We start from the raw sequence: 22,273 nt of genomic DNA on the forward strand, positions 1-22,273 counted from the left end.
TGTGATAGCTTAAGCAGGATTTATACTTTAACACGCTAACATTATTAGCACAAGCCTATGGCATTTTACATTGTATAAATTAGCCTAGGTCCAAGGCAAACAAACCACTAAATTTAAAAGGGCATGAGGTTGAAACAATATTTTTTTAGCCATTGAGCGTTTTAGCAGAAACGGTTGGTAATTGTTTTCTAGCACACGGTTAATATCCATTGTTCTGTCTACATCGGGTCATGATGCTAATGTGCTAACTGATTAACTAGCATCTTGAATCCACCCTGTCGGTCTTGCAGATTTCCCTTTCAAACAACAAATACAGACTGCCACCAACTTTTTGGATGATGCAACAGTCCTTCTTGATGTCATTTTGGTGTGTCTTGGCCTTAACATGCTTTCTGTCCTCTCTGTTTCCAGAGTGACGGACTACGAAAAGGAGAACCTTATGTCCAGTGAGAACTTGGGTATAGTCTTCGGCCCGACACTGATGAGGGCCCCCGGGCTAGATGCCATGACAGCGCTCAACGACATCCGATACCAGAGACTCGTGGTGGAAACTCTCATTACCAACGAAGACGTGTTGTTCTGAGAGGAAGGGAGGGGAGAACGATTCTTTCAACTTGGAGAAGAAAGACATACAGATCGGGAAGTCCTCCTGTGAAAAGAAAACTTTTAACAAGAACATGAAGAAACATGCAAGACATCTGGAGCTTGTGTCTTGATAGAGACGACATCGAGGAGTGGAAGGAGGGATCAACGAAGGAAGCAACTATTTGCAAACAGTGGGGAAGAAGTCAAAGGAAGGATGCAGTGTTTCCCTACATTTTTAAACTCAATCACACACCTGAGGCTTTCACAGAAGATCCAAATGTGTTGATTTAGGACAATATTCCAGCCTTGTTAGAAATAAACAATTAGGATCTTTTTTGATGAGCTGGAAAAAAAGAGAATATGTTCTCTATCATGGCGAGAAGATAGCAACAGCATTGGAACAACACTACTTTGTCTATGTAAGGGAAACACTGAGTGATCCATGTATATGTTTAAATTGTTCTTAAATGGATGCCTTGACGTTTTTGAGTTTTCCTCACCAGACACCAGAAATCAGCTAGCTAAAAAACCTTGGGTCGTTAACATTCACCACAAAAACCAAATGAGCCACACACTTCTAAACAAGTGTCAAAGTTCGGTCTGAAAGGCAATAACGCTCCATGTTTTCCTCAAACTCTGGTGGTAAGAGATCCGTTTGTTTGCTTTGTTTTCCATTGTGTCAAGATATCCCTTTAAGAAGCATTGACTCCATACCTGTAGACAGCTGGATGAATGAATGAATGAATGGAAAAAGGGAACCGCTCACCCATAATGCGCACTCATTCCTCTGAATGGAACTTAAGTGACTTGGACCTAATGTGTTTTCATTCCTCTTTAACAACTCTTTACTTTACAGCTCCCTCTTCTTTTCCATCGACTGAAATGTAATTACAAAGTCATTTTACACAAAGTAGTTTTTTAGTTGTTAACGTAGAAATGCAGACTTACCCTTTTTTGTGTCAAATTATAAGCCTCTGTTTAAGAGTTGTTGCTGGATAATTATGTTATAACTGATGGAGCTCTACACTAAATGGTTTATCTTTTTTTCTCACTGTCCCTGAAGTAATCCTGTGTTTGCTCTCTTCGCCTCTAAAGTGAAAAATAACGCTATTTTGTATTTAAATGAAAGCTTTGGGAACATTTCTGCAGCAAGCACACACAATTTTTCTCAGTATTTAGACTTTCTAGTTCTCCATCAGGCCTTTAAAGGGTAATTACAATATTTTTCAACCTGGACTCTATTATCCTTTGTTTTTGTGTCTAAGTGAGAAATGGGAACAATGTTTTTTTAACTGGTCCAGTACTGAGGGAGAGCAATGCAGGCAGCAGTGACGAAACAGGCTGCAATGTAATCATTTGGGGCGTTTGTACACTGTCACTTTACATCCACTACAAGTACTTGTTTTTGCCACTGACAGGCTCAAATTGTTGTTAGGTATCTGACAACATAATGGAAAGGATCCCCACATAGACTCGATAGACCTTTTTGTTTAACCACTAACAGTTTCAAAAAAAACATTGCCAAACCAACCAGACTTCATTTAAATAACAGTCATTTTAGCATGTAGAGAGCCAGCATGTTTTCACATCTAACTGGGTGAATTAAGTGTTTATCTCAACCAAGCCTGAGGTGGGGATTGTTGGAACAGCGGAAAGATGAACCAAGATGGTTTTCATGAGTTTTATTTTGTTTCTGTCAACTTTAGATTTTGTTATACAATGTTAAAATTACTGTTTATTTCTGTCTGGAGTCTGGTGGGTTTGGTGACGGTGATTTCAGGGCTGTTTCTAATAGAACAAAAAGGATCTTTTTCTTTAACATAAAGATCTATCTGTGTAGGGATCCTTTCCATAGTGGTGTGAGATACTTATGATAATAATCTGAGTCTGTCAGTGGCAAAAACAAGCTCTTTCAGTGGACGTAAATTGACGTTGCACAGTTGCTCATTTGTGTTATGTTGCACTCAGTTCCTCTGCTGCAGCGTTATAAATAGCTCAATACTGGACCAATTAAAAAAAATTATTGTTCCCATTAGTCACTTAGACATAAAAATATGAGAAAATAGGGTCCAGGTTAAAAAGTACCAGAGTTACCCTTTAAATTAGCACACTGTCTGCGCAGAACACTAATCCATTGGCAGATAGTAAAGAGAGGAACACATCATAACAGACTTGAAACACAAATATGTGAACCAGTGCTTCATGATGTTTTTGTTTTGCCTTGGTCATTTGTATAAAGCAGTACTGTAATTAAGCGGTGTTAACAAGCAGATGTGCTCCAAATACTAATTGAAATTCTTGATTGCTTTCCTGGATGCAATTCAACAGATTGAAATCATAATGTTGAGGCTTTATCGACTTTATAGGCCTGAGAGGGATAATTCACTTCGGTACCGAGATGGGTTTTGAGCGCCAAATTATTTGAAATTTTAATATCCCAAAAATCAAAGCAAAGGAGCTCTATAAAACAGAAGCTCATAATGTTAATTACTCCATATTCACTATTAAAGCTGTATTGGCGCTTCCCTCTCTTGATGTGCTGGTTGACAATGAGGCTGTATTGTGACTCCACTGACATGTTTGGAAAGATGATACAACTGTGAAATTGTTAGAAATAATATTGCTTCGACATAAGCAAAGGCCAGTTTGGATCATCTTTATTTATTTCTTTTCTTTTAACAGACAGAGACAAAATGAGATTTTACTGAAATACAAGTGTAATCAAATGCCACACTGAGTTTCTTCCAGATATGTGAAGATGAGCTGCTGGTGAAACATTGCAAAGGTTTGCTGTAATGTTTTGACCGTGCTCTGATGAAATGAAAGCAGTATTAGTTGTGGGATGATGTCCCTAATCATCTGTAATATGAAGGAGTGTTTTTGCTATGACTTCTTGTTTTTTAACTAGTGCCATTTGAAAAGGGTGGAGGTGTAAAAGTGGATGCCTTCTGCATGTAACCCTCACCTCAGCCAACACTCCGAGCCCCCCTTTTCATTCATGTCTACCCCCATTTCTGTCGGGGGTCACTGATGACATACTCCTAGTGTGCTTCATTTGCAAAGCAGTGATGAACCACCAGACACCAATACCCATTTTACACAGCAAAGACCGAGTTAGGGTTGTAAAGATCAAGTGCGCCCATCCTTTGCTGGGTGCAGAATGGATGTAACATAAACGTAACATCAGCATTTTTCTAACACATCTTGATTTTTCATGTTTTTCATTTTAACTGTTTTGTTGACTTTTTGTTGTACTAACTACCATCAGCCTAACCCGATGATAACGTGAGCCTTCAGTGATCTGTGACACTTTTTTTTTTTTTTTTTGCATCATGAAATGTTTTGTTTTTTGGTTTTTTTTGGTTTTTTTAAATTGTCATTGCTGTAAAGTATTTTCTATATGGTTTATGCATGGTGAAATTAAATTATTAAATATGGCTCTCAGCTGGTTCATGTCTGAATTTTGTTCAGAGCTGACTCTCCAGGCATCAAATGGAAACAGACAAGTTTTCTACAGAAACAAATAAGAGACATAGGTGTTTTGATTTTAACAGCTAGTGATTACAACACTGCTGAATTCATAGCATAGAAATATTTTACTTTGAAAATCCATGTATCTGTATCTTATTTTTTGTTGTGAAATTAACCTCTGAAATGAAAATATTAAATTTATGGATTTTCAATTTTAAAAGCTTAATTTGAATATATTATTTTTTAATGGTCATAAAAATTTGGATCCAAAAATTTGAATTTCAGAATTTAAAGGAAAAAATAGATTCAGGTTGCTCAAGTAAAAGCCCCCCATTTCCCTGCCTCAATACTAAAAAGATAAACACATTTATTTTATTTCGTATGGGCCACTCTGCATGATGGATACTTTTACGTTTTGTTTCTTTTGTACTTTTACCTGAGTAAAAGATTTGAGTGCTTCTTCCACCACTGCAACCATGTCAAATTAGTCCATCAATTCAATGCTAAGACTTAATGGGAATTGCCATTAACGCGCTAATCCAAATTAGCATTGAGAGAATATCATCCTTACAAATTATGTTATTTTCAAATTCTAGACATAAATAGAAATATGTGCTCATACTTCCCCATGCTGTTTGGAAGCAAACTAATAGCGGCTGACTTCTGTCCCTGTGTCCAGTTGTTGTTATAGGCTAGTTAAAGATGCTTATGTTAGATAATCTCTTTGTGTTAGCCTACCAGGTACCGTTATCCCCTGTGAGGGAATGTCGCCAACTGCTGATGTGGCAAGTAACTGCAAGTCACACAGTTACATACATTTGTAAAACCTGTGACATTTTCAAGTTAAATTAAAGCACGTGTTTACAGAGTAAGTTATGCGCATTTGCAAATCAATCTGTATTTTTGTGGATTTGACTTTACATAACACAAATATTTAAAAAAAAAAAACAAAAACAAAACACGTGTTTGGACAGTGAAATATTTGTGGATCATGGTACACATTTGTAGATTGTCTTGTGTGGGTTACAAATAATGAAGTCCAATAAAAACTTCCATACCTAACTGAATACATACAACACATAGTGTGCATTCCAGACTTTAATGATAACAGTTGTAGAAAATATATTTCGTAATATAAAAGTAATATGAAAATAAATTAAATTGCACAACAATTAAATGTAGGGAAAAGAAAAAAACCACAAAAACAATGTGCAACACTACTCTCCTTGTTATATCATATTCAATATGACATTGATTATCAGCAGTCTGATTTTCTCCACCATTTAAGTTCATTTTAGTCACTCTTGTACTCATCATATTCCTATTGTTACTTTATTAGACACTGGTCTTTGCTTCTACTCCTTGAAAACACTTTTATTGTGCACATTTGTATATTTTGCCAGATATTTAATACTGTTTCTAAAACTGGGCCCAGTGAGTGACCCTGACCCGAGGAACCCACTGGTTGTCTGGTTGTGGAACACTGAAACTGTGGTTACTCTACTTAGTGTTAATGTAATGTAATGAAGCATTCACTGGCTCAAGAATATCCGGGATAAATTATGTTAAATTGAATTGAATTGAATAAAAATCCTTGATTCTATTTGGAATTATATAATTATGAGGCAACAGGAAGATCGTGTTCCATTGTTCTCTATTTAAGTATGACTATCTATGACAGTTGGAAGTCGTTATATGCTCCAGTGTTGTTGCACTTTTTTATGACATAAATGGTTTTAAATAGCGCAGAAGCCACTTTTGTAACTTTTTAATAGTGTCGTGAAGTGCACACGGCTCATGCGTCTATTCAACATGTGACGTCAGCTCAACCATGGTTGGCCTTCTCCCATTGGCTGTTGCTTTATTGGGGGCGCCGCTGTGTCGGGAGGTCACAGAGCTCCACGGGCGACGGAGGAAATTAACCTACATGGTTACACGGCAGTTATTACCGCTTATTTTATTGTCAGTATTAAAGCTGAAGTATAAGGTAGACAGGGTCGGGACTGTCAGCAAACTGTGGTGAAAAACACGACACGCAGGAGAGGTTTTCCGGCCATGGACATCGGGACGTGACACTGGCTCTGCAGAGGACCGTAGGAGGAAAACGCAGCAAAAAATGTGGTTAAATCAGCGAAGTTTCTCGGACAAATGGGTGAGTCACTATCAACCCAATGTGTAAACACTTATAAACAGTGTTGCTTTGGTGAGTCTGTTGTATTTTCCATGCAAAGCCGTGTATAAGGTAAATAATTTGTGTGTTTCAGCTAACGATTTTTTTTAGGTTGTTGAACGTCACGCGCGAGCTGTTAGCGTAACGTTAACTTATAGGGATTGCAGTCAGCGATGTTTTTGCGACTAATGTGTGAATTACTATCAACCTAACACCAAAATGCGTATGAACCATGTTATTTTGTGACTTTGTTCTATTTTCCACGTTAACTGTGTGTATGGTAGTTATTCTGTGCGTGTGTCAGCTGACGCAAAGTCAAGTTAGGTTGAACGTCAAGGGCCAACAGCTAGCTTAAAAGCTAGCGTGTCGCCAGTTAACTTAAATGGATTGCAGACTGATCAGCCAAGCCAAACTAAATCCTAAACATCAGCCCTATTTTCTCATATAGTTATGCTTGAATGAGATGCTCTAATCTTTGCAGCCAAATGTGAAACTAAATTGCCCATTTGCCATGCATTCACCCACAAATCTTCAGTAGTTAGTTCGATAGGTCCGCTTTTAAACCCTCTACGGTGTCGTGTAACCGCTGGGTACTAGGTGAAACGTCATTCTTGGCTGTTAACACTCACACGATTTATCCTCAGTTACGTTGCAGTGCTTCATAAAAGAGCTGGGGCCGTAAGGGAACCCACAGTACTGTTGATATTACGCCATGACTCTCTGGAGGCCATGTTTAGCCCTATCAACTCCCTCCCAAAAAAAAAAAAAAAAAAGGTCTGCAAAAGTCCCTTATTGTCATTTTACAAGCTGAAAAAAATGAATTCACAGAAATGGATGAGTTAAGTTTTTTTTTTTTTTTTTCTTTTTAAGGAAGTCTTATTTGATAATTAAGTAGTGCAAAATGCTCAAATGTTGCCTTGAGGCAGCACTGTACATTTATGGAACCATAACAGCATGACAGCTTTTGATATTGTATATGTTGGTTTGTATAGTGTTTAAATGCTTATCAGTCATCATAATTTTCTTTTTAAATCAGCATATTAATTTACATACATTTAATAATATTAGTTGCATCACAGTTCAGGCTAATACACTAAGGGATGCAAGACAATATCAGCATGTCATTGGTATTAATTTTACACAATGAATGAAAATTACAAGCATTAAAAGCATTGTATTTCATGTGTCCATCTGCTGATGGGCCGTTATGGTGCTATATTGGGGCCAAATGTTACTGTACTTGGGAAAATAAAATTTGAAACTGAAAATTGAAGTTTTGATCTTGAATTTTGAAAAATACTTCAGGGCTTAAAATTAACTTTTTTACATGGTAGCACTGGTGCTCCTAACTTCAGAACTTAGGAGCACCAGCAAAATTTTGCTCCCAATTATATTTTGAGGTCGCACAGATGAAATTTTGGTCGCATATGTGACCAAAACAGTTGCAATTTCGAGCCCTGTACATCAATGTATTCAAAATGAAAATAAGTGTACAAAAAGTTTTTTTCAGGTTAAATATAATTATGAATCACTCTGGTAATTTTGAATAAATTATTTATTTTCATTTTTCATTTTCCATTTTCATTTATTTGGATATTTGAGATCTATTTTTTTGAGTTGCACATTTTATCTTTTCAGATTGAGATCTTAGTTTTTACAGTTTCAAATCTTTTTTCAGTTTCAGATTTTTCTTTTTCAGTTTCAGATCTTTTCTTTTCAGTTTCAGACTTTTGGCCCTGATCTAGCGTGGGGGTGTGACATCAACTAAGAGGGGTGTGGAATCATGACAGACAGCTTAACAAAAAGGCTAGGGACCTTCCCCTATCACGTTGCTTTCAGGGAACGTAGGAACTAATACATTTCAACTCAACACTTTATTTTGACTACACCATGTGAACAATTACAAAAAAAAAAAAAAAAACTTGAATGGAAATGCCAGAAATTAGAAAAAAAAAGCCGAAATATTGCAAAAAAAAAATTCCACACTTGGAGGGGGTAGAAAAGTCAGCATATCGATATTAGGAAAATGCAACTTTTGGCAATGTGAACAGATTTAGCGAATAAACTGTGACATAGGCTCCCGGATCCTACTTCTAAAAATGGCAGGAGAGGAAGAGAGCGTGAGATATGTCTGGAGCGACGTTAAAACTGAATGTAGCCAAGAAGTTCCCAAGGAATCTTTCCATCTCGTCGTAGTCATGGATGTGCCTGTAGTTGTTTACATCAGTTGTGGACATGAGACACTCTCAATGACGTCAGCTCATGGCGCCCTCCCTTCCCCGTTTGTCCTTTTGCATTTTTATTTTTATTTTTCACTGCTGCATTTTATCTTATTTATTATGGTGGCAAAATGCAGTATGTCAAGAAAGACACACCAGGACACTAAAAACAGGCAGTCAAATGTTAAATAAATAAACACTAAATTATAACTCACTCTCTTGTTTTGAATATGCTTACACTCTTAAATGCATTAATTCCTGTTCTTACCATAATGGTACAGTGTTGCTTTAAAGTAACATACCCAAAAGTTTAAGCTCATGAACGTCATAGAAGTACATTAATGAGGACAGAAAGCAAGTCGTGAAAGATGAAGATGCACTGACGTTTTTTGGTGGGTACATTTTCATCTATCCACAGTAAATTTACATGACATCGCCCATAAGCTTTTTAGCTGGATAAAGTGAGTGTGTTGTACCTGTTGAAGGACATTATAGCATATTTGTTGACAGTTTCACAGAAGTTAGGGCAGTTTATGGCAGGTTTCTCTGCAGTGGGAGTGAGAAGTGCTTTGCCTCCCTCTGGAGGACAATGAAGGGAATTACAGCTACAACCAATAGATGGTGTGTTGTTCTCTAGTTGTGCTCAAGTGTTAACATGGCTGCATTCGGGGCTGTTGGTTTTGCATTTGTCTGAGGATTTCTGCTGGTGAAACCAGATAATATTGTCAAGAAGTATGGATGTCTCATACAGTGAAGTATATATATAAAACAAGTATTGTAATGTTAAATCAGCCATTTAGACAGTCTCTTTATTATATTTGGCTTCTTTTTGATGCTTCCTTATTATATTGCATTGTGTTTCCATACTGTTTACTTATTATATTGCTCCAATTTACTTATTTTAGGTACTTACATATTGCTTTGTATTTTTTTCTACTAATGCTTCCTGTTTTCCCTGTCCCTCTGCTGCTGTAATGTTGCAAGTTTCCCAGCTGTGGGACAAATAAAGTACAACTTACCTGAGATTGACTTCACTATATCTGTAGTTCCTATTTAAAGGCTTCCTCTTAAATGGTATCCAGTGCCTCGTTGGCGCAGTAGGCAGCGCGTCAGTCTCATAATCTGAAGGTCGTGAGTTCGAGCCTCACACGGGGCAGATGTTTTGCTGCTGAAGTCTATCTTTGTTAAGAGCACATCTTCTGTTAGGAAACTGTATATACAACTTCTGCTGTGTTGTATTACACCATATTGTGTTATGGTAGACATTTTTATTACACTAGATGCTATTATATTTCTACTACACTTATTTAATCATACGGACAAAAGCTAAGGATCATTACTCAGTCAGCTTTTTACTTCGACCAGACTTGTTGACAATGCTGCTTTTAATAGCATAACTTTTAATTTACCTTGTGATTTTGTCTTATGCTTCTATTCTTTTTGTCAGTTTTATGTGCCATTTTCTTTCACATGGCAGACTGTTTCTTTGTGAAGAAGAAGACAACAGTGCAGTGGTGCAGAGTTCAAAGAATGCTGAGTGATTGATGTGATAGGTGATTAGGTGGTGATGTACAGTGCATACATGCATACGTACATGTGTATACAGCAAACACTACACCACCATGATCTTCTGTGCCGGTATATGCATTGCTATAAAAAGACAGGTTTTGTGTGTCACACCAGGCCCGGCTAGCTCAGTCGGTAGAGCATGAGACTCTTAATCTCAGGGTCGTGGGTTCGAGCCCCACGTTGGGCGCATATCTTTTATCCCCAACTTTCTTTTCCCCTTCCGTGCACTTATTGTGAGCTGGGTACTCAAGCTTTCCAAAAACCTCAAACGTAAAGGCCAGTATAAAAAATTGTGATTTATTCTTGATGTGAGAGAGGTAAGTTGATTTTTAGTTCACCAAGGGTGCGTCCCAAGTCTCTTAATTTTATACTGCTAACTCCTTACTTGAAGTTAGCTTTAGGAGTTAGGAGGGATCTGTTAGGTGCGATGAGTAAGGTAACACGAGAGGTTCCTAACAGGAAGTCTTTCTCAGCTTGAGGCCCTGATGTATAAATACCCGCCCCCTACGTCTGGCTCATTTGAATGAAATGGCGGAGAAACAGCGCAAGTGTACCCGTTACATGCATTCTTTGCAATGACACGCTGTAATTCACATCAGGGGTGTTCCAACAAGGGTACCTCACGATTCGATTCGATTTCGATTATGGGCGCTTCGATTCTTCGATTATGGCGCTTGTTGATTCGATTCGCTTATTGGTGCCACGATTCTTCGATTATTGCACTTTTTAATGCTTTCTTCCATACAAGATCGATTTTGTCTTCATCTGTGGCTACATTTTTAAATAAATAGCCTATCAATTAACTCAGTTCCTCCAAAACTACACTCAATAAGTAAATAACAAGGTTTTTTGAACATTTGACTTGTATTTTTCAAAGACACAAAATATTTTATTTTATAACTTATGTAAACATTTGCACTTTGACCTACTTAACTTTGACCAGGGAAAGCTGCACTTGCACGAGAGTCCCCTCTATTGGCGGAAAACACTGAAAACAGTCAAGCCCTGGATTTAATGAGGTCATTAATTCAAGTAAACAAGATATGTACTTCCATCAAATTTATTTAATGGAAAATGGAAAGTTATTCAGTCTGGAATATGAATAGGATAACTTTACAAAAAAAGCTGCCATACAGAACAAAAGTGCATTTCTCAAAATTAAATAATTCAACTTATTCAGTCTGGAATATAGATAGGATAATTTAACAAAGAAGCTGCCATATTCCAAGGTAACAAATTGCATTCTTCTGAACAAAAGTGCATAATTCAACTGAACTTATTCTGTCCGGAGCTTCAGTACAGTGAGGTAAACACAACACAAACACAGTAGAGCAGAGTGGCACTCACACTCATCTTAAAGTTAACTGTCCTCCCATATTCCCTCCCCTCCCTCTTGACCCCCTACATCCTCCTGTTGTGTGGGATTGGCAAATGTCCACATTGTGCTACTCATCTTCATCAGACTCTTCATCGTCAGTGCCAGAATCTGGGACACACACATTCATGTGCAAGAATAACAGCTGGTCAGTGTGCTCCGACTTGAGTGTGCTACACTGGGCTGTTACTATATCTCCTGCGGTGGAGAATACCCGCTCTGCAGATACACTGCTGCCTGGAATGCACAGGTACCATTTGGCCACATTAGTAATCATGGGGTACAGCACCTGATGCACACTCCACCAGTGGAGAGGGTCCTCTTGTAGAGAAGGTGTTAAAGCAAGGCGGTACTTAGCCATCTCGTCCTTGGCTCTGGCGTATGCTGATTTGGGCTCCGGAGCTAAAGAGAGAAAGAGAGAGAGTGGGTGTGAGCATGTGTGAGAGAGAATGTGAGAGTGAGAGGGTGTGTGAGAGAGTGAGTAAGAGAGAGAATCAGAGTGTGAGAGAAATTAGCCTCAGCCAACAGCTAGATGTAGAACTTCACATTTTAAAAAGTAAAGATTCCTACCCTGATTTGTGAACGCCGGTCCTAACAGGTTCTCAAGCAGAGTACAGCTTCTTTTGGCTGGTGGCGGTGGCGGCAGCTCCTTCTCCTGGTCCTCCTCAGTGTCACTGGTCACCACTGCTGCTGTCCTGGCATTGTCCTCTGGGGTCTCTTCCTCCACTCTCACCTCTTGCTGCATGTAAAATAATGAGAACACACAAAAGTCACAAATCCAATTGCTTTGAAACCACTTTTTTTTTTTTTTTTTTTTTTTTTTTGGGATGAAAGCATACAAGGTGCTGCCTCATGTTTGTGGTGTTGCTGAGGTACTTTATTTTTGCTTTGCAAATCTTGCAAATCGCGTAGGTCTTGTCAGTCGTCTTGTTTTCTCTCTCATAAAATCCAAAGTACTGCCACACGGTTGCAGTCAACCCCAGTGGCGAGAGAATCGGCCGCTCTTTGGAGGCTGCTGAAGCTGTTGCCATTTTGCAAAGAAGCTAACGTGCTCTGTTTGTAGTGGTCTCACTCACTAAACAGTCCGGGCGGCGCGCGCGTTAAGGTTCCGGTTACGTGTTTTTTGTTCCGGTCTTGCGGCAAAGCATCGACGTTAATTAATCGATGCCAAATCGTCACGTGCCGCATTTCGATGCATCGCCACATCGATCAATTGCACCCACCTCTGATTCACATGCCTACGTGACTACAAAGAGTAACATTGATGATATTTCCTGCAAGACTTGCATGTCACACATACAACACATTTGCCCATCATTAATTGTCCTGCATGTCATGTGAGTGGAATAATGTTTAATAGCTTGTAGGTAATATTAATATTAATATTAATTAATATTATTACTTTAAGCTACTGTCATTACCGTCTGTCCTGCATCTCTCTCTCTCTCTCTCTCTGTTTCCCCTTCTGTCTCATTGTGTCATACGGATTACTGTTAATTTATTATGCTGATCTGTTCTGTACGACATCTATTGCACGTCTGTCCGTCCTGGAAGAGGGATCCCTCCTCAGTTGCTCTTCCTGAGGTTTCTACCGTTTTTTTCCCTGTTAAAGGGTTTTTTTTAGGGGAGTTTTTCCTTATCCGCTGCGAGGGATGTCGTATGCTGTAAAGCCCTGTGAGGGAAACTGTGATTTGTGATATTGTGCTTTATAAATAAAATTGAATTGATTGAGGTAGACTGACAGGTGTGATACGTCTTATTCACTCAGCAGCTAACTTGTTGAATGATGGCGAGTGGATTTAATAATAGTGATGTGGTAATAATAGTGAACAATGGTAATACGTGCAAAAGTGTGTGACCAAATTCATGACCGGGGGGGTGGGGGGGTAACAGTTTTCAGAGTAAGGCCTTCTCATGTCTCTTAATCAGCAATCCTAACTCCTGACTCCTGACTCCTTGCATGTTTTTCTAAGTGGGAGGGACTAAACAGTTTGGTAAGGTGGTTAGCAGTAATTTTAAGGGACTTGGGATGCACCCCAGATCACTGTTGACTCCACAGTACAATTCCATCTGTTTGTGTTTGAATAGTCACGCTTTCTAGAAAAAGAAATGACAATTTATTGAATTCAAGCATTGGTGGTTCAGTGGTAGAATTCTCGCCTGCCACGCGGGAGGCCCGGGTTCGATTCCCGGCCAATGCAACATCCTTTTGACAATTCTGAGATTTTGTACTGCACTGTACTGTATAAGTTGTCCCAACATGCAGGGCTTGAAATTAACTTTTTTACAGACACCTGCTGTTCACATCCTATCCCATCTCCAGTACCCCCCTCTGTTACTTGCCCCATTAATAAAAACAAATATCCAAAACAGAGTGGCAATGGAATACAGATTTTCAAAAACGATTAGTTACATTGTTTATTTAATGGCAACCGATATGTACCTGTCAGATATTGTCCACATTTTTCAGTGTTGTAGAGCAAAATAGCTTAGGTGACATCTAAGCTTGACAAAGTTAGAGATGGTGAGCCCATGTCTATGCATAAAGGCTGGTGCACTCACCCCTTTTTATATGAAGGAGACAGTTCAAACCCAGCCATGTGTGGCTTATCTGGCGGTGATTTTGCGGTAAAATTCCTCAGCCTCTTGTGGGGATATGAAAATTTGGTATTTCATATTCGTTTTTTTATTTACTTATTTTTTTTATTTTTTACATATTTTTTTGGTGCTAAATGTAGTCTTTTTGTTGTTGGTAAATGTAGGTTATCAATAAAAATCAAAATTTTTAAATTGCATTGTTAAAAATGTGAAAATATAGTATCGCCTACTAACTGAGCTTGTGCGCATGGCACGCTTGAGCGCATCCGTCTGAGGCTGTGGATCACTGCCAAGTTTCACCACTTTATCACAGTTCCCTCTAACTTGTAGCTGTTTTTTCGTTATCTTTTGAATTTAATATGAATTATGGAATCGTTTTTGTCAATGTTTCTTTCCCCCGTTTTGTGCAATAAGTTATTGTTTAAAGTTTCAACAAGTTTCTTTTGGAGTGCGTGACACAAGTGTGTTTTGAAAACGACCGGACTGTCACCTGCTCAACGCATCAGTACCTTCGGATGCCATGACAGTAATAGATTATAGATTAATAAATTATAGTAATAATAATGTCAAAATATCATTTACAGACTTTAACAGACAATCACTGCTGCCTGACCCGCAGGTCCATTTGTGGGTCCCGCGGGTTACAAGTCGACCCGCGTATCATTACTCAGCTCAGTCTATAAATGCTGTACACAACAGTAAGGCTATAGACATTATATTCTATTCAGGCTGGCAGAACCAGCAGCGCATCGGCTCTACAGTGCACGGCACTGCTGATTAACCATTTTATTGCAGCACAGAGTGTCTGCCAGCAACCAATTACTTGCAGAGGCTTCCTACAACTTGTTTCAGTGGTTCCAATTTAATCAGAAGACAAATTAAACAGGATGACTAGCCAATGTGAAAATCAAAAGAAAGCATAGAATAATGTACTGAAGGAGACTGTTGTGCCATCACATTTTTTTGTGGTTTGAGAGCAAGGATCCGGGCGCCGCTGTGCAAAACTCCGCAATACAATTAAGTCCGAAAAAACCCTGGAGTCCGCTCGATTAACTTTACCCAAGTTGCTCTCTAGCACCGAAATTGAGTTTGTCAGGTCACCCAGTCGGTCGTTTATTCCGTCCAACTTGGAGCTGAATTCAGAGCGGAGTGCTTTTAGCTTCGATTTTGTGTGCGAAGTTGTGTGGAGCCTACACACTATGCTGCCATCTTAGTTTTGGTCCAAACCCTGCCCCCACGGATGCTGTTTTTTGACATTTCCCATTTCATATTGTGGGTCACTGTTTCAGTGCAGTGCAGGGTTGGTTAGTGTGAGCATTGGTGGTTCAGTGGTAGAATTCTCGCCTGCCACGCGGGAGGCCCGGGTTCGATTCCCGGCCAATGCAACAGTCTTTTGACATTTCTGATGTAGTGCATCTTATGGTATGGTAACACATGACTTTTTCTTCGATTACAGGATTTTAGTATACTGAAATAGCAGAGTTTTGTGAGGTCCGTTAGACAGAGGTGAAGTGTAGTACAGAGTTATTGCTTTGTATAGTAAAGAATATTGCCATCTCAACACAGTGTGGAACTGGAACCAGGCAGGACATATTCCACAGCACCAGTATTTTCTCCTGGTTCAGAATCAGGTTGAAGAGGTTTCACTCCTGGAGAATGGCTGGACTCTTGCCTTTTGAGTTTCCCAGTGTAAGAGGTGCCAGGAGGTTGTGGGAATTCTCACCAGCCCCTGACTCTCCCAGGGTAATGATAGGGTTGCCTCGATGCAACTGTGAGTTGCTTAGAGGAGGTCTCTGACTGTTGTTTGTACTCATGCACCAAACAGCAGTTCGGAGTGCTTGGCCATCTTGGAGTTTCTGGTGGGTGTCCTAGAAAGGGTACCCACCAGGGCCTCCACAGTTCTTATGGAGGACTATAACACTTACATTGGCAACAATCGAGAAGACTGGAGGGAACCCAGACATGATGTGGAATGTCACCACTCTGACTGGAAAGGAACCAGTGTTTGTGTTCATAAGTGTACCTACAGATACCAGATTACCCTACACCAATGATCGGTGATTGACTTTGTGGTCATAGCATCAGATCTGCGGCTGTCTTGGACACTTGAGTGAAGAGCGGAGCAGAGCTGTTAACCAATCACCACCTGGTGGTGAGTTGGATCAAATGGCAGGGAGGCTGCTGGGCAGACCTGGCAAACCCAAACGTTTCATGAGGGTGAAGTGGGAACATTTGGCCAAGTCCCCTGTCCATGAGATTTTGAATTCCCACTTCCAAAATAAGTTTTTGCATTGTTGAATGTTGGATTGAGGAGGGCGCAGTGAGTGTTTCATTCTGGTTGTGGAACATTGAACCAGCTTGAAGAGCTGCCAGAGTCACCAAGTCACAGAATATGGTGTAGGAGGAGAAATTGATACTTAACTTTGTCATATGTATGCTGTGTTTTGATGTTCCCTATTACATATTGTGAGCCATGGTCTGTCTGCCGTAAATAACATACTTTTACAAGCATTGGTGGTTCAGTGGTAGAATTCTCGCCTGCCACGCGGGAGGCCCGGGTTCGATTCCCGGCCAATGCAACATCCTTTTGACAATTCTGAGATTTTGTACTGCACTGTACTGTATAAGTTGTCCCAATATTCAGGGCTTGAAATTAACTTTTTTACAGACACCTGCTGTTCACAACAAAAGTACTGAGAGCTGAATACACAGAGACTTGTAAAAACACCTTTCTCTCTGTTCTCCTGCAGAGTCTCACATCACACGGCTTATTTTGGGGGGTGGATGGATGGATAGATGGATGGTTGGGGTTTGGTTGCGGTCAGCAAGTCACCACCACTACCTGCCTGAGTGTGGGCAACCTGGCTTTTGGACCTACTCTGAAGAAGGGGTAGGTGCGCAGCTCAGTCTCACAGACTGATTTAGCGTAGCTCGTGCAACATATAGGCCGCAGTGACGGGGAAGTCGGGGGGGACAACCTCATTCGGAACACCTGATGAACATTTGGAGCAGCTGATGGCACGCCTCACACACTGGTGCCATCTTCCTTCCTCAAATGCAGTCTCTAGTGGGGCAGTTAACATACTGATGTAATGTTGGTAAGGTTTTGTGCAGTGTGATGATATTTAAGCCCCCCTGTAATGGTAACAAAGCACATGGACACCGAGTTTAAAATGCTTAAGACTGTGTGTATGTGTATTGGTCAGGTGGTGAAATACGAAAGAAAAGAATGTCTACTCCCCGTCGGGGAATCGAACCCCGGTCTCCCGCGTGACAGGCGGGGATACTCACCACTATACTAACGAGGAGATATTTGGCCTGTTGACTCCTCCCCTTTTAACTGTTTCAGCCCAGCACAACAGTTCAGTTTGAGATCAGTTCGTTTCAGATCAGGCAGAGTGCTCTGACGTTTGATTTTATTCATGACATGACAAAATGGTGATATATTTATTGTCTTGATAGGGCTGCAGAAGCAAGTAGCACGCAGTGCAAGTATAATTTCAGTACTACCATCTTCCCCTGTAGGTCGAGAAATATTCATTAAAATTACGTTTGGAGGGACATACATAATTTCACTGCTATTTATCTGAAGCTAGGTTTTAGTTAAAAACATAACATTAAGGTACAGGCTTTGATCTACAGATTAAGAAGATTAATCTACAATTATTTGAAAATGGCCTGGATTTTGAAACAGATTAGCCAGATTTGATGACCGTGCAGAGTGCACCACCAACCATTGTCTTGCTGGGGGAAAGGACAAGGGGTACGTGTGTGTTTATCTTTTCATCTGGAATCAGTGAACTTTAGGAGGGGGGATGGTGGGAGTTGGCGTGTGTGGTGGAGAGTATATGTCCCTCAGCCCCTTCCAGACAGGGCTAAAGTGTTTCCTTTATCGGATTGTTGTGTGTTACACCATGTCTTGTCATGAGATTTGAATCAGGCTCATTGATCACCATAGCTGGCAATGTAATGCGTAGTGACAAGCATTAGTTTTGTGGCATCAGTTGGTTGTTGTAATGTGTGCATTGGTGGTTCAGTGGTAGAATTCTCGCCTGCCACGCGGGAGGCCCGGGTTCGATTCCCGGCCAATGCAACAGTTGTTTTGTGGTAAAAAAAATTACTAGTAGAAGGTATTTTTGTGTTTAATAAAGGAATTTCGAATTTTATAGGTCTATTCCTACATTGATGCAGTGTACAGTGTATCACTTAGCAAAGCTGTATTGTTATGCCTGAAATTATGTCTATAAATAGGTCACAATAGAATCACTACCACCACTCCTACTATCTTAAATAGCATAGACATAATGGGAGAGAGGTTGTGTTCACACTAGAGGTCGACCGATAGCCTTACTGTTCTCTCCAAGGAGCTGTGTTTATTTGGCCACTATCCAATACTCCAGCTGTAGTGATGTTTCAGTCCCAAACTAAACGGCTCTTAGAGCCAGCTCTTAGAAGTGAATGACAGGAGCCGGCTCCTCATTGGGAGCCACTTTGTTTTTGTTTTTTCTCTTTTTTTCTGTTCAAACCGTGCGTGATTGGTTAATATGTGTGGTGTCGTCTGTGTGTCCGCACTGAGAAGAAGGGGGAGGGGCGGGGGTTACAGACACACAGCACTGTGAGCACATGAACAGGAGGGAGGGAAATGAGAGAGAGAAAGAGAGTAGCTAGGCACCGAGTGGGGGAGGGGAAAGCATGCGTTGCACGTGTTCTCCAGCAACACTGGGCTGCCTGTAAATCAGGCCCTGGAAAAAAAACGGCCTAAAAACATATTTACTTATTTTTTCCTCTCAGCCCTCAAAGAAGCATTGTGCATTAGCTTGGTGTGAAGCAGGAAAAAACAAAACAAACCAAAAAAAACAAAACAAAACATGTTTACTCCCCGTCGGGGAATCGAACCCCGGTCTCCCGCGTGACAGGCGGGGATACTTACCACTATACTAACGAGGAGATGTTGAAGGTATTTGACTCAGCCCTTTTAACAGTCAGATAAAATCAATAAAATGTAGGCTGTAAAGCCACCAGTATACCTCTATGTATATGTAGAATGAGAAGGTGTGTGGACACTCTACTAAATAAATGAGTAAAGAGACCGAGCAACAATTACCAGATTTATCTGAAGAAAAAACAAATAGTAATGCAAATAATTATACCAGAATGCACAGTACCAGTACAAACAGCTCAGTAAATTATACCAATATGTACAGTACCAGTACAAACAGCTCACAGTAAATGATACCAATATGTACAGTACCAGTACAAACAGCTCAGTAAATTATACCAATATGTACAGTATCAGTACAAACAACAGTAGAGACATAAGGGATAATGTATAGTGAGCCGGTGACTGTTGAAAAATAACTCCGCTGCACGTCGGGGTTCCATTCCCTTGTCGAGAGTTATTTTTCAACAGTCACCGGCTCACTATACATTATCCCACTTAGAACATGGCTTACTACTAAAACATTTGAATGTTACAACTGGCATTAATATTATTAAACTGCTGGTAGAGTGTATTGACAGAGGAGAGGCGTTCACCTGACAAACGGGAGCGGAGGAGAGGATTTTTCTTGATTTCTCCCGGTCGGAGATGCTGGGTGCCCAGTAGCTGCGAAGGCTGCCCTCACATTTATGGCCAGTGACCGACATGATCTCCCTTCTCTCCGGGACAGCTTGCGAGAGCTCCCTCATGAAAAAACACTACCGAATCACTACTCATCACTACTACTAAATACCTACACAAAAACTACTGTTTCACTACTTGATTGCTATTGAGCTGTGTAGTGATTTGTGTAGTGATTTGAATAGTAATGAGTAATGTATTGGGTGATTTCACTACTGATCACTACTGACAATTACTACATGATGCCTATTCAAATCCCTGCACAATTGCTACTTAATCACTTCTCTCTCACTATTGGATTTTGGGAAATTACTATATAATCACTACTCATTCCTTCACATTTATCACTGAATTACTACACAGTGCTTACACATTTACTGCTGTATGTCTTCACAATCCCTATGGAATTACTACATCCTTCTGCGTATGTAGTGTTTTATCACTATTGATTTACTTTTCATTTCTACACAAACCCTTTTGAATTACTACTGAAACTCTACATGATTACCACTTAATTACTTTTGTCTTACTATTAAGCAATGACTACATATAAACAACTCACTCCTTGACTTTTACTCTTAAATTACAACATTCTTACAAGTTCTGATACTGAACTGTCCCATTCATTACCATTTACCAGTTCAGTATCATGGTTCAGTATTCAGGTGAGACGTGAAACCAGGGTGTAAAATATCATACAATTTTAATTGCAAATTATTACATTAATTACATTTTACATTACATTTTGACGCTTCACTGCCTTGTCCTCAATATTCAGCTTGGCCTTAACCAACTTCAAAACCTGTTTCTTGGTAGCGCCACACTTTTCCATCACGTAGCCTGTAAGGCAAAAAAGACAAGAACAGAATGACAATTATTAACTAGAAAGAGGCACTCGATGAGTGCCGACCCCCGGCCCGGTAGTTCACCCACACCAGTGGCCCAATCACAATAAAGGGGGTATGATTTTTAACATGGATTAGCAAGGACTTAATGTATAGGCCCCTCACACCAAGTTTGGAAGCTGTGGGCCCTTTCCACAAAGATATTGAGCAAAACAGACCCAACAGACAGACAGAGGTGAGGTAGTCACAGATGATGCTCAACATGCTCTCCAACTAGGACACAGACCATGGAAGATCAGAAGAACCGGAAAGGGCCACGCAATTCATCCTATGCAGAGCGTATTGATTGTTTTTGAGCGCTGCCATGCTGTCCAGTGAACTACATCCCACGTGGTTCTGTGACGTAAGAGTAGTCTGATGCAAAAATAGCTCATGTAGATAGCACATGCGCAGTTACTTCAGTTGCATTATGATACCACATGGCTGAGTAACTGTGCATAGGCTCACTACATGAGCTATTTTACATCTGATTACTCTTGCGTCACAGAACCACATGGCCGAGTAGAGTAACTGCGCATGGGCTATCTACACGAGCTATTTTTACATCCGACTACTCTTGCGTCACGAACCACGTGGAGTGTAGTTAATTGGACAAAATGGCAGCACTCCAAAAGCATCAAGCTTCTGGCCAACTCCTGACCGCCTGACACAGACAGACATTTACACATTCACACAGATTCCCACATCAAGCCATCATGCAAGGCTCCACCTCGGCCCATTGGGAGCAATTAGTGGTAAAGTGTCTTGCTCAAGGACACTTCGATATGCAGATAGCGGAGCCGGGATTTGAACCACCAACCCTTAAAGGAGCAATAAGCGAAATTCATCATTTCTAGATTGAAAGAATTAAAAAATTGCTATGTGAAGAACTAGAGGTGTAATTTCATCTGGAGTATAGTATGACCTCACACACCCTCTCTCTGTGTTGATCTCCAGCCCCTTGTTTACAAGCTGGTCCGGCTGCGCGTTCATGTACGTTCATGTTCTTCCTCAGGCTCCACTTCGCTCAGCTGCCAGCACAGCCAGTTAACGGGGGCTAACCAGTGCTTCCTCCTCAGACTCCACTTCACTCAGCTGCCAGCACAGCCAGTTAGCCTCCGCTAGCTTCCCAGCTAGCAGGGGCTAACCGGTGCTTCCTCCTCAGACTCCACTTCACTCAGCTGCCAGCACAGCCAGTTAGCCTCCGCTAGCTTCCCAGCTAACGTTAGCCCCGGCTCTCCGTTTGGATCCAACTGGAGCACTGAGCCCTGGTTTGTTATTCAGGTTAATGTGGGAAGAAACAGCGGGTATATCGGGCAGCTGAGTGAAGTGGAGCCTGCGGAAGAAACACCGGGACCGTCTGGATGTAATAGTACGTGGACATGTTGCGGTGCTCGGCTGCACAGACAAGGCAAGTGGGGTGGGGGGTAGAGAGCAGAGGTAGAGGGAGGTGTGGCTCATGACACACTTTGTTTTGGTCTACAGGCAGCGCCCAAATATGAAAATTCACCCATCATCCACTCACCCTCATGCCGATGAAAGGTGCAGTGACATTTTGGAGTCCTCAAAGCAGGGATGGAGTTCCAGGGGGATGAAGGTTAGCAAAAGATTCAAAATCCAAAAAATAAATGAAACCACCAAATATCTCCATACTGCTTATCTGTAGTGTTCCAAGTGTCCTGAAGCCCACACACAAAGTTTTTCAAAAAAAAAAATGCCATTGAAACTCTGTTTTTAGCCTGTTTTTAGGCGAGGCTACAAACTAAGCAAGCCACAGGCTAC

At 40.6% G+C, this 22,273-nt stretch overlaps 2 protein-coding genes and 8 non-coding genes across 10 annotated transcripts in view; 7 read left to right on the forward strand and 3 right to left on the reverse strand.

Moving 5' to 3' along the window:
- LOC125884987 (N-chimaerin) overlaps positions 1 to 4,043 on the forward strand; it is a 30,041-nt gene extending 25,998 nt beyond the window's left edge. The window contains exon 15 of the mRNA XM_049570332.1: positions 412 to 4,043. Coding sequence (XP_049426289.1) covers positions 412 to 583 — 172 coding nt within the window. The 3' untranslated portion in view covers positions 584 to 4,043. The remainder of the gene's footprint in view (positions 1 to 411) is intronic.
- A 5,485-nt stretch (positions 4,044 to 9,528) lies between these two features.
- trnam-cau (transfer RNA methionine (anticodon CAU)) lies at positions 9,529 to 9,601 on the forward strand. The gene has a single exon. It is a non-coding gene; the product is annotated as a tRNA-Met (tRNA).
- A 527-nt stretch (positions 9,602 to 10,128) lies between these two features.
- Positions 10,129 to 10,201, forward strand: trnak-cuu (transfer RNA lysine (anticodon CUU)). The gene has a single exon. It is a non-coding gene; the product is annotated as a tRNA-Lys (tRNA).
- Positions 10,202 to 11,438: 1,237 nt separating this feature from the next.
- LOC125884639 (E3 SUMO-protein ligase ZBED1-like) lies at positions 11,439 to 22,022 on the reverse strand. Its single transcript, XM_049569616.1, has 5 exons — positions 22,017 to 22,022; positions 20,671 to 20,725; positions 20,350 to 20,447; positions 11,960 to 12,128; positions 11,439 to 11,791 (listed from the first exon to the last, which is right to left on the reverse strand). The coding sequence occupies exons 1-5, from the start codon at positions 22,020 to 22,022 to the stop codon at positions 11,460 to 11,462; spliced, it is 660 nt and encodes a 219-aa protein (XP_049425573.1). The 3' UTR covers positions 11,439 to 11,459.
- trnag-gcc (transfer RNA glycine (anticodon GCC)) lies at positions 13,520 to 13,590 on the forward strand. Its single transcript has one exon. It is a non-coding gene; the product is annotated as a tRNA-Gly (tRNA).
- trnag-gcc (transfer RNA glycine (anticodon GCC)) lies at positions 15,302 to 15,372 on the forward strand. The gene has a single exon. It is a non-coding gene; the product is annotated as a tRNA-Gly (tRNA).
- On the forward strand, positions 16,496 to 16,566 carry trnag-gcc (transfer RNA glycine (anticodon GCC)). Its single transcript has one exon. It is a non-coding gene; the product is annotated as a tRNA-Gly (tRNA).
- On the reverse strand, positions 17,224 to 17,295 carry trnad-guc (transfer RNA aspartic acid (anticodon GUC)). Its single transcript has one exon. It is a non-coding gene; the product is annotated as a tRNA-Asp (tRNA).
- Positions 18,010 to 18,080, forward strand: trnag-gcc (transfer RNA glycine (anticodon GCC)). Its single transcript has one exon. It is a non-coding gene; the product is annotated as a tRNA-Gly (tRNA).
- trnad-guc (transfer RNA aspartic acid (anticodon GUC)) lies at positions 18,863 to 18,934 on the reverse strand. Its single transcript has one exon. It is a non-coding gene; the product is annotated as a tRNA-Asp (tRNA).
- Positions 22,023 to 22,273: the final 251 nt, after the last annotated feature.

Source organism: Epinephelus fuscoguttatus, linkage group LG24 (genome assembly GCF_011397635.1).
Source record: "Epinephelus fuscoguttatus linkage group LG24, E.fuscoguttatus.final_Chr_v1".
Lineage (NCBI taxonomy): Eukaryota > Metazoa > Chordata > Actinopteri > Perciformes > Serranidae > Epinephelus > Epinephelus fuscoguttatus.